Genomic DNA, 12715 nt, shown 5'->3' with positions numbered 1-12715 from the left:
TTACAAATTTTGAAGACCTCATAAACACAGATAAAGCTACTTGCTGCTAAAACCACAGGCTAGACCAGCTATAACCTGGGGTCACATTTAGGGTAAAGCAAGTAAGACACAAACGAAATTCTCCTTTACAGTGACACTGAAAACAAAGCACATGTGTAATATGAACACACATCACGCTGTCTGTGGCTCTCGATGCCATATTTTTGAATGAAATAAATTATTAAAACATTAATGTACCTTCATTACTTATTCTTCAGCTGCTCTGCATCCATTCTTGTAATTAAGAACATTGGCTAGACTAAACACTGTGATTAAAATAGTGCACCAACTGTGCGTCTAAAGAATACCTAATTTCTTGCAGTGCTGATTTTTTTTTTGTTCAATAGTGACACTTAAGAGATATTATGTCACTACTGAATAAGTTTATTACAGTTCCTTTCCTACCACATCTTTTTAACTTGAATTGCAAACAACATCATCCTATTTTGAGACTCTGGATCTATTGATCAGAATAGATTTTCAGTACACCCTTTGTATAAAGAAATGCTCGAGTTAAGTGTTTTCTAACATACTTGAATGACAGTGCTATTGATGAAACAAAGTTTGTAAGGCAAACACAAACGACTCTGTACTTAACAGGTAAACTTCTAACTTAAGTCATGCACAAGGTATAAAACACGTCTCTGAAAAAAATGCACTTACCTGGTATGTAAACAGCACTTCACTTGGTGATTTACCTAATTTTCCGTTGATGTTAACTTCAATTTGACCTTGTTTTGGTTCATTCATTGGTCCAACTTGACATACAATCCTAGCAAGAAAGAATGTAAGTTTATCTGTTAGAAGTAACAGCTGCAATACCAATGCAATGTATGTGAGCTACCACACACACTGCCAGCAAAAGCACTAACTTTGCTTTATCCTACACAAGGTACTTGAACGCTGCCTCAGATTCCCAGCAAAAACACCCAAGAATAGTTTAATCTTCTATCTAAAGGTAGGTAAAACTGAAACCTGAGCACTGTACACAGCAGCTACTTTAGCAGTCCGTTAGTAAATGTGCCTTCTACAGGAGACTCAAATTCAGCCCAGAAGTCAGAGATGAACCTCTCCAATCCTACACAAGGTTTTCACTGGACCTTGTGATGTTAAAAAAACCAAAGGACCTCCCATCCCCCTTGATGTAAGAATCAGACCATCAGCTATCTTATAACTTTGTGTGTTTTAGCTGCTGATACTTTTGTAGTGCATCATGCTACCTTTCAGCTTTAAACTACTGTATTTTCACACCTACGATCAAAATCCTTTTAGAATTACTGCTCTCTGAAAATAAATCCTCAGATAACCCACGCAAAATCAGAGGTCAAGGCACACTGACCAAGAAAACACTGCCTTAACTAACACTGCTGCTGATTGATAGCTAGGATGTTTAAATTTTTATTTCAAACAGGTGATCCACAGAATACAAGCATGAAAATGCAATAAGGATTCGACACACTTGAAAACTGGGACAAATGCTTAATGGAGAACTGATAATACAGTTAGATAAGGAGGTATATAATGTTCACAGCCTGCGCAGGCAGACAGTTTCATATAGGACACACCCTGAGGATCACTGCTTACTTCCTTCGCTCTTTCCCTCGGGATTATTGCTATTCTTCCTTAAGCACTCAAAGAGAAAAAAAAACCCGAACAACCCCAAATTACTGGGTATAATGTACTTAAATCGGGACATATAATAAAAGGATTGTCAAGTCCCTCTGCAGATCACTCCAGACTTTTCTGCCTGGGTACTGACAAACGGACAAAATTCTCTAAATTCTTGCATATCCTGGCATGTGTATGGCTGCCTGAGTCTGTTCCTCATCATCTCTCTACTGTATTCTTGGAAGTTGTATCTTCTTGTCAGGCAGAAACAGGAAATGGTGCCTTCGGAGGAATTTCTACCATATGTCAAGCTAGGGAAAGCAGTCGGGGGCCGGGGCCGGGGTGTGTGCGTGGGGGAAATGCCGTAGTGTGGCTAGCAGGGATTTTAATTGAGAAAAGTTCCCTCCCCTCCCCAGCGTTAGCATTGCCTCCCTTCCCCCACGTTACAAATGGAAAACTACAAAGAATGAGAACACGACTTCTCGAAGGCCAACAATTAAATCACCGCAGAGCCAGAAAGCAACCTTAAGTGCCTTAAATCTCGCTGCTCTCCTGCCCATGGGAGCAACTGTCTCCTAAAAATGACTAGCTTTTTACTGCAGAAGGATAGGGGAGCAAGACCAGGCACTTCTTCTTTTTTTTTTTTTTAATTGAATTAAAGAAGGTAATAATAAAACAAAAGAATGGAGGAAGATAAAGACAGAAAATTATAGATATCTATTTGGAGATTTTGAATAACTTCTTTTTCAAGGCTTCCCTAATGGAGAACATCCTTCAAAACCCCCTAATTTGTTGATAAATGACATTATGCAAGTTGCATTTGTTCTCACCCATTACCACACTGGCAGAGCTTAGGAAACCAGTAATGTTGCTATGATACAAGGAACCAGTCATCTCAGTTCTGGCTCCTTTCCATGTATTTAAAAATATCAAAAAGCTTTAGAAAAAGCCAAGAGGCTGGGGAAATTCTTGTAAGGCTATGCTGCAATTCAGTGCAGCTTTTGCAAACACTGAAAATAGGGAATGGGAAAAGACAGCTGTAAAAGAGTTAGGAATTTTGTGGATGGTGATGCATATGTAAACGCACGAGTGATGGCAATGGATTTGGGAAGCAGTAACAGATATACAGCTATATATACGTTCTTAAGTCCTAGGGGCCTGTGAAGCTTCTAAATGCCTGATCCACAAACTGACTAAAGCTAAACATTTTTCAAAAGCTAAAAAAATCACTTAGGTATCTTCAAAATCCCTTTCAAAACACGCCACATAAATAGCAAAAAGTTACTGTATTACACTTTAAATTAACTGAAGGGAAAGAAAGCCAAGGTTTCAATTGCAGCTTTAAATACCAAAAGTGAATGAAAGAAAAATCACACTGCTTAAAATAGGTCATTACTCTTAATATTACTACTGAACCTTCATGCTATGCTTTTTATCAGCTAATATCAAAAGGGTATTTCCCTCCTGAAATTAGATGCTTGATATAATCTGTAGTAAACACCTAGATACCTAGAAAAATTTAGGCACTTTGTTTTAATTTTTGGCACTGCTTAAGAGTGTGATAAGTAATCCGCAAAACATCTACCAACCTGCTTCGGCAATTCAACATCCATGGACTTGTTGGCTCTGCGATAAACTTAGTCATCTAAAGCTAAACCAAAACTCCGTGTTTCCTCCCTGCCCCCAGGAAAGAAACTTTGTGGCTGGACTAAAACAAAAAGATTTAAGCTTCCTCTTGCTTTGCCTACTTTCCCATAAATCTTGTATGCTTGGCTGCACCGTGGTTCAGATTCAGCAAAGATTTGAATGACTAGATGCACACCTATGATGCCTTTAATTTAAAAACAAATAAATAGTCTTGAGATATCTGCAGTAATAGTTTCTGAAAGCTTTTCAAACAAATAAGGAGAAAAAAATTCAATCAATCAGAAGCAGGATGGTAGCATGCTATTGTAAATTTGTTGCTGTATTAGAGTCTATAACAATTTTAAATACTCAGACATGTTACTATGAAATATTGCGGGTATATCACACTAGTTCTTTCTTCTATTGATAACCTTTTATAACCACAGGAAGATCATCTTCTCCTGAAAATGCAGAGAAGTTCCTTTTTCGTTCTAAAATCTTGTGAAAAATATCCAGCAATTACCTTGTGGAAACAGAGTAGAATTCCTCTTTGAAAAGACATTCCTCGTCTGCCACCGTTATATTTTTTACATCTTCTGCTTTTATTCCCAAATTAGATCCCATTATGGTCAAAAGAATTCCACCACTTAGTGGTCCAGTTTTTGGCTCAATCTGTGTTTGCATGAGGGAAAGTTAAAAAAAAAAAAGCAAAATTAAATACTGCGGTGACCATGTTGCTCTTCCATACTATTTAAGCTACTTAGACTTACCCGCACTTGAAATGCAAAAGAGGTTTCTTGTAGGACCCCCACAAGAACACGCTATGTAACTTTTTAATGTTAATTAATCATCTGTTAGCTCAGAACATCAGCTGCAGATTTTGTGTCTCCTGTGGCAGACTGTTGTGTACAAAACTCTTGCCTGGTGCTTACTCTGTTTTAAGTTTGCTTCCTCCACTAAAGTACCGTGATTTTTGAAAAGCAAATGGATCGGGCTCCTCTCACAATCATTCCACGGAGCTTTTCCAGCATTTTTTTGCCATGATTTTCTCCCTTTAGGTTCACATCAGAACAGTGCACCTTCCTAACACATAGTGCTGCCCCACATAGTGTCTTCAAAAGTTCCTCTAGCCCCCTGATCTTCCTTGTCGCATCAAATGGTAGGATGCTGCAGTACAAGGGCTGATGCTAATTAAATAATTTGCAATTAAAATGAGGACTGAGAAAATCCTGTAGTTGCAGTGGACTTCTCAGGTTGAAATATGGCCCGAACAGGCACTTGAATTCTGAATATTTGTTGGGAAACTAACCTGCTTTCCTACGTAATATTTGGAGCACCTCCAGCAAGACCTTTTCAGGTCTTCACCTTTGGAGGGCTGCAAGTTTACCATCAAGAAGAGGGAGGTTGCACAGTCCCAAATGCAGTAACTGGAGGCCAAACAAACACAGCTTCTGAAAGTCTGGACTTCAGTGTCTGCTCCATCAAAATCAGAGTTTCTTAGATCTAAGCAAGTCTGAGCACAGAGACATGGCTGCTGCTCCCTGCTGCCCAGCCCAACTCCAGAATCACTTGCTGTTTTCTCACTGGTTCAACTTCCTAAAACTTCTACCCACTGGCCATCCCTTTGCGCTCAACTCATAAATAAACTAGCTGAAAAATGACTCAACGGTTTGTGTATGGTTTCCAAATATTTTGTTCAAATCTGAAGCTAACAAAAGCTTCAAAAAACCTAATATTTTAGTATTTAATCCACAAGCATGTACAAACAGCATCCCAGGTGAAAACACCTTTATTTCTCTTAATTTTCCTTTTCCTTCCTACTCAAATCATCTTTATCTGGGCACAGCTATCAGACAAGTATTCTTCTCCATGCTTTCTGACAAGATTTCAGAGTATTTGCCTTCCTTGGCAGACTTCAACTGTTTACCTGCCATTTCTTCTTAGATAGACCATCATGGCCAACCTCATCCAGCATGCTGCTGGTCTGCCTGGACCCACACTGCACCTCTAACTGCGCAGCCTCAGGAGATTCAGCATCTCTACCAGTTTGAGCCACAGGTTTCAGAATTAAATAGTTCCGATTGAGTGAAACATCCCCGTTACGACTCTCAACCTCTGTCATACAGTTATCGCATTTTATGATAGCTTGGGATATGTTCTCATCAAACAGTGTGTCTGAGTTTCAAAGTACTGATACCACTGTCACAGCAATTTAGATTTGCCCAGTGGAAGTACGTATCACTCTTTTCTCAACAACTATACCCAGAAAAACATCATTTGGCTTGTTGCTGAAAAGGACAAGGATTTATCACTTCTTGATTTGGCTACTGGTCCACCAACGTGGACAACACTCTTCCCTTGCCCTGGGTGAATGCTCCAACCGCAGAGTAAGTCAGGGGTGCACATTTGGCGCCTCTGACTTCTTACGTTCAACTTCTACAGCCTTGCGTTTGATTCCGGTGTGGACTGGAAAATATCACTGGCACCTGGAAAACACATTGTGACGCAGAATCAACCTGCTCCCTTATTAAATACTGTTTAAAAGTCTAGTTTGAAGCCTGTTATTGAGCCTGCTAAGTGCTTGTAGTTCCAGGAGCAGTGAACCTCTCTTATAGACCTATTTCAGGTATAAAGGACTTCAGGACAGAAAAAAATCCATGCCAATTCCCAACAATCAAGTACCACATTTAAGCATACACTGCTAGCCCGGCTTCTGGCACAGTGAGGACAAGGCTTGAAAAACAAGGAGTCTCAAAGACTCCATTCAGTCTCTTATTTTGAGTCTTTACAAATCTCACACACATCACTACTGGCATTGTTTCCTTGCAGCTATTTCAGAAGCTTACTTAACACCCTAGGAAAAAAACTGCCTTTCAGTATGAGCTTGCTTGGATGCTTTCTCCAGAAAAATAATACACTGGTAGGGAGAGAAAAAAGCAATCTTACGCGAGTGATTTCTGGATGAGGACATGTGTCGGTGGGAGGAGCGTGACAGAGTTTTTCATAAACGCACTTGCTGGGCTTGCCATTTTCTTCACACCAGACACACTTATAGTCACGATGGGCCGCGAGGCATAAGCTGCAGTCGCTTCGTCCATAAGAGCAGTTGTACAGAGTCACTGAAATATGAACGGTAAATGCACTTAGACATTTTCCTCTGTTTTAAGGATATTCAGTATGTTATAGGAAGGAAAAATAATCCTATGTACAAAGCTCAGTTGAGTCACGTGAAGTACATGCACACTCTGTACTTAACCCCTGAATGATGCTGAGAGAAAACTGTATTTTTCCCTCTATGGAGAAACCTGAAATCTACCCATGTGCAGAGTATGAATAAACTATCAAGTAGAACCCAAAAGCATTTTTGTCACTCAGGCATTGTCAAAACGTTTAAGTACAAAGTCCTTTCTTTGACTATCCTCAATGAACCTGCCTATACAACTGTTCAAAGACTAGTTCAAACAAACAGGTTCTCCTGGCATACCCGGAGTCAGACATGGGAGGGTATAAACTCGGCATGGGTGTCGGTAGGGACAGACATCAGCTGGCATGGGACCTCTGCCAGTTGCATATTTAAAGGAAGAGAGCTGCCTTTGTAGGCTGTTTCCAGGACATTTGGGCCTTTCCAAAATCATTGCTAAAGCACGAACCGAATAGAAATTTAACACTTAATGAAGTGTTATCCTTTGTTCAAGTTAATACCTCTTCATTTCTCCACTCTTCTCCATTTTCTTGCTTTTGTTTTCCCTTTTGTCTTGAATTGCCGTCCTGATGTATGCCTTATTCATTCTGTAGTGGGGTTTAATTCTAGTTTTTCTGAGCCAAGAAATCAGGTCTGACAGTCATGCCTCTCTTACTGATGAACCACGCACCAACTGTCCCAGACACTAGGTTTGTTTTGGCTCCCATCAATCTCTAGCATGATGCACAGTCACCGAACAAAATTAATTTTCCCAAAGAGATGCAATGCCTTGAGACATAGCTGGGTGGTTCAGCACCATACAGAAAGCCTGGGCTTGCAAGAAAACATTTGAAGATGCATTTGAGAGCTAGCCCAGAAGAAAACAGACTGAAAAGATGGCACACGTTTCTCTAGGAGAAGTGTGCAAGTTGCACAGATTACCCAGTGTGTGAGTGCTGTGCTTCCCTGGGAAGGTGAGCTGCTTGTTGTAAAGAGGGAAACTTCTTGCTCCCTCCGTTTCTGCTCCTTCTCTTCATCCCTGCTTCTCTCTACTCTTTGCTGCTCTTTTTTTCTGGCCTCACAGCCTCTCACCCTCTGCCACCAAGGCTCTGTCACTTGTTGCATCTTCTTGTAAATCAACTTAACTTACCAGAACAGCAGAAAACTATCCAGGTTTCCTCCTGTGCTCTTTCAAGAGTTAAATGTGCTCACAGATGGGAGTGGGGAGTACAAGACAGACACTCAACATCTCCCCTTGCCAGTAGTGATGAGCTGTTTTATGTACTCATTAAGTTTCAAGAAACAGTACCCTTAGTAACACTGGGTTTTTTTCAAAGGAGGTTCATCCTTAAAGATGCAGGAAGCAAAGCGAAGTAAATGGAGGTGATCAGATGTGGACAAGAGAGACTAGGATGAACCCCTTTGAGATTGCATATGGTAAAGGCCATCAAAAATGTCTATTTAAAGAAAGCTTTTATTCTCAGAGGAGCAGGACTCTAGGAAGGACACCGGCGAAACCACCCTCCAGTCACTAACATGTCAATGCACTTGATATCTTCCTAGAAAACAGCAGCAGCAGTAGCTTTAAAAATCTAATTCCAAGAGGCTACCATGTCAGATTTCTACTCAAATGAAAAAGTAAAATGAGAATGCTGGTGTTCCATTATTTTTCAGCAGTGCTCTTATTCCCCTGCTAGGCATGAACAATATTACAGACGCCCAAAACTTGGCTACAGTCTCTCTGCAACTTGCATGAGAGCATATAACCTCATAAGGGCAGTTTTTCTCTAAATGCTGCATATTTAAAACCCTCAGCATTCAGTTTCACAGCTAGTCTTTAACAGAATAACACATTTTTATTCCTGCCCTTACACTGAAGAGTTAATACAATGATGAAGTCTGGTTTTAACCCTTCTTACATATAATCAGCATATCCACTTGATTTCAAGTAGCTTTACCAGCACAAACTCAGTGGAGACATCGTTGGAGGTGTATGCAAAGCCAAGGGACTTTGGCATTTGTAACAATGAATCAATGAGAAAGAGCATCCATTTGATTCAACCCCTATCTTGAATTCTCAAGAAATCGATGAGCACAAAGCAGGAGTAGCATCATTTGCTTCATATACTGAGCACATCAATATGGAAGTCACTGAGCAACAAACATAACCCAAGCAATATTTTCAACAGTTTGTGTGTTAACTATTCACTCTGTATGTTGGATGTGAATGTAGTGCTGGGAAAAAGCACCAGACTGACAGCCCTGGTACGTTGCTGTTTGCTTTTATAAGCAGAAGAGACCATGCAGGCAGCAGCAAGGAAAAGTTTCCTTGCGTCTATGCTGCGAATTGCTTTTGCAGGAACCAGATTGCTTTCTTAATCCAGCACTCTGAAAGGTTGCTACTGCACAGGGACTTGAGCAGGTAATATTGTTAAACAAATCTTCCCCTTGCCTTCCTAAACCCTGCATTTCCCACCCACACTGCCACATGGCCACCTGGTATGGCACAAGAATATGTTTACTGAATTACTTTGTTATCCTTCGTCGGCTGGACAGGGATTTTCATCCCATCCCTCAGTAAACAATGTCAGCACTGCAACATCTTGAAGTCCCTCACACCCAGTTGCATAAATGCAACGGAGAAAGCTACGGCCTTAAAGCATTAAACGCTCCCCCTGTTCACTGATCAGCTCATTAAATGTACCAGCAGCAAGCCACTCATTAGATTCAGACTCTTATCCATCACCTTGAGATACCAGCTGTGAAATCATTGATAAAAAGGACAAAGGATAAAAGGGATATATTGGATTTCATACTGTTCAGAACCCCTGATAGCTTGAGATGTAAAAACGCTATCGTAACTTGGTATTCACTAAGTGTTATACAAAGAAAGGGTTCTTTCACTGGCAGGTTCAAAGGTGCTTCTCAGCAGCAACCATATACCCAAAGCCAATTCTTTTCAAGATGCATAAAAACCAGTACATTCTGGATTTCATATGGCAAGGACATTTAAAAGCAGGAGAGAATTTGGATTAAAAAAATCCCTTTTGTAATAAAAAGAGACATTTGTTGATAATTTTTCAATTCTCCTCTTGCAAGGGTTCTGTATTTCAATTTGAATGATAATATTTCTTTAATAATTTAGCTACTTCTTTTTTTTTGATGTTTTTCTCAGACTTGGAAAAAAGATGTTGGGAATATTTGGTCAAAATTCTGCAGTTTTAAACACCACAGCCTTTGGAATGGAAATTAAGACAGTGTGAGATTGTAATATGACCTCCCCGTAACATTCATGCCAGGTCCTCTTTTAAGGGCTTTCAACACTGCACACAGAGCCATAGGGAAAATCTTCTAAAAACATACTTCTTTGCTGCCAATAAGAAAGGGAATAAATTTAAATATTGTACAGATGGAAAGATATGGTCTGAAGATTTAATCTGCAGGGGAAATTACTTGAGAGCAGTATTAGTTTTCCTGATGTTGACTCATCACACAAGTAAGAAGTGTGTTGCCTCGCAGTTTTTGCAATATTATGCCTTGAACTTCAGTCCAAAGGAGTGTAAGGTAGGTCCCAGCTCCCAGGTACTGCTTCACTGATTCTGATGGAGTTTCCTCACCTCAGCTCAGGACTAGGCTCACAGACATACTTGCTTCATCGTTGTATGTTGAAAGACATAAAGAAATGTATATTTAAAAAGGAATTTATATCAAAGACCAAGTCTTTGTGCTATAAAACACTTAATATCCTTTTTTTTGCCATAGAAATAAATGAATAAAGTAGTGAGCTGAAAGCACACTGAATGTTTCTGTGTATTGCTGATCACCAGCAGACGTTAAGACTGCAGAACCTGTCTGAGCTGAGACACAGCTGAAAGTTGAGATTTCAGGTGAAGTCCATACAAGCAGCAGTGAGAAGGATCTCCTTCCTGCTATTGGAGGGGAAAGTTCATTGGGGAAGGGAAATGGCCATTGGGAAAAAAAAATCAAACTACTTCAGTACATTTGAACTGTGAAGCTTTGCTATTAGGATTGCCCTTCAGAGCAAAAGCAAACTTGAAAATCATAGAATCATAGAGCAGTTTGGGTTGGAAGGGACCTTTAAAGCTCATCTAGTCCAACCCCCCTGCAATGAGCAGGGACATCTTCAGCTAGATCAGGTTGCTCAGAGCCCCGTCCAGCCTGACCTTGAATGTTTCCAGGGATGGGGCATCTACCACCTCTCTGGGCAACCTGTTCCAGTGTTTCACCACCCTCATTGTAAAAAATGTCTTCCTTATATCTAGTCTAAATCTACCCTCTTTTAGTTTAAAACCATTACCCCTTGTCCTATCGCTACAGGCCCTGCTAAAAAGTTTAACCCCATCTTTCTTATAAGCCCCCTTTAGGTACTCGAAGGCCACAATAAGGTCTCCCCAGAGCCTTCTCTTCTCCAGGCTGAACAACCCCAACTCTCTCAGCCTGTCCTCGCAGGAGAAGTGTTCCAGCCCTCTGATCATTTTTGTGGCCCTCCTCTGGACCCTCTCCAACAGGTCCATGTCTTTCCTGTGCTGAAGACTCCAGAGCTGGATGCAATACTCCAGGTGGGGTCTGGCCAAAGCAGAGTAGAGGGGCAGAATCACCTCCCTCGACCTGCTGGCCACGCTTCTTTTTATGCAGCCCAGGATATGGTTGGCTTTCTGGGCTGCAAGCGCACATTGCCAGCTCATGTCCAGCTTTTCATCCACCAGTACCCCCAAGTCCTTCTCCACAGGGCTGCTCTCAATCCCTTCATCCCCCAGCCTGTACTGATACCAGGGGTTGCCACGACCCATGTGCAGGACCTTGCACTTGGCCTTGTTGAACCTCATGAGGTTCACATGGGCCCACTTCTGGAACTTGTCCAGGTCCCTCTGGATGGCATCCCATCCCTCAGGCGTGTCAACCACACCACTCAGCTTGGTGTCATCTGCAAACTTGCTGAGGGTGCACTCGATCCCACTGCCTATGTCATTCACGAAGATATTAAACAGTACTGGTCCCAGTACGGACCCCTGAGGGACGTCACTTGTCACTGATCTCCATCTGGACACTGAGCCATTGACCACTACCCTCTGGATGCAACCATCCAGCCAATTCCTCATCCACTGAACAGTCCACCCATCAAATCCATATCTCTCCAATTTAGAGAGAAGGATGTTGTGGGGGACCGTGTCAAAGGCCTCACAGAAGTCCAGATAGATGACATCCGTAGCTCTTCCTTTGTCCAGTGATGTAGTCACTCCATCATAGAAGGCCACTAGGTTGGTCAGGCAAGACTTGCCCTTGGTGAAGGCATGCTGGCTGTCTTGAATCACCTCCCTGTCCTCCATGTGCCTTAGCATAGCTTCTAGGAGGATCTGTTCCATGATCTTCCCAGGCACAGAGGTGAGGCTGACCTCATATAATGGTAGCAAAATAATGGTAGCATATTTAAAACAGCCTTTAATATATACAAGACTGATGTTTAATTCATGAGTTTAGTATTAATAACTTCTGATGTCAGATTTAATTGTTTCACCCAAACCAGTAAAACCTACAAAGGTAACATTCTTATTCACATGACTCCAAATTATGAAGAAATAGATTTCTGTTTACTGTCATTAACCTCCCTTTAATCCTGTATTTCATACTTACCCATCAGTTTGCTGTCAATCTTGACCTTATCTGTTCTTATGGATAAGTTAAGTTGTAGGGTCTCATTTGCACTATAGGAGAACTGGAAAAGATGACACAATAGAGATATTTATACCTTCATTTGGCAGGGTTAATTTCATGCATTTTCTATGATTCTCAGTAATCAGAGCTGTGAAGGTTTTAGAAACTATCCCAAACCTTATGGTCTTTTTTTCGTCTTGGCCAAATACACTTATAGAAAAATGTTTTAATGAACCTAATCCTTCACAATCAGAATTTTCAAGTACCAAGGGACAACAATATCTGAATACTTGCTTTTCATTAATTTAATTTACATTTGGTTATAAGTATCCAAGTAGCAAAGGTACTGTTCAGATTCAGTAAGTATAGCTGCTGACCCTGCTGAGTTCTCCCTTCCCACACCATCTGGCCCCATTACTTCTGTGAACACAGCAGACTCGCACCACATGGAGGGGAAATCTCTTGCATCTTTTGCAGTGCAACCCCCTCGTTATAGCCAAAGCACAAGGTTCACATGCTCCAAGACATGAGCTTCTGCTCACGTTGAAAGACAGCAGCAGTAACAACCAGTGGGAAGGAAAAAGAGCA

General features: G+C 41.1%; 1 protein-coding gene across 1 annotated transcript in view; it reads right to left on the bottom strand.

The window, feature by feature from the left end:
- The window catches only part of PLXNB2 (plexin B2), a 265036-nt gene that overhangs the window by 44570 nt on the left and 207751 nt on the right, over positions 1 to 12715 (bottom strand). The window contains exons 15-18 of the mRNA XM_050891898.1: positions 12107 to 12188; positions 6220 to 6392; positions 3797 to 3945; positions 703 to 811 (exon numbers count right to left, since the gene is read on the bottom strand). Coding sequence (XP_050747855.1) covers positions 703 to 811; positions 3797 to 3945; positions 6220 to 6392; positions 12107 to 12188 — 513 coding nt within the window. The remainder of the gene's footprint in view (positions 1 to 702; positions 812 to 3796; positions 3946 to 6219; positions 6393 to 12106; positions 12189 to 12715) is intronic.

Source organism: Gymnogyps californianus, chromosome 1 (assembly GCF_018139145.2).
Source record: "Gymnogyps californianus isolate 813 chromosome 1, ASM1813914v2, whole genome shotgun sequence".
Taxonomy (NCBI): Eukaryota; Metazoa; Chordata; class Aves; order Accipitriformes; family Cathartidae; genus Gymnogyps; species Gymnogyps californianus.
The sequence above is the reverse complement of the archived record's forward strand: the minus strand, read 5'-3'. Positions and strand labels throughout refer to the sequence as shown.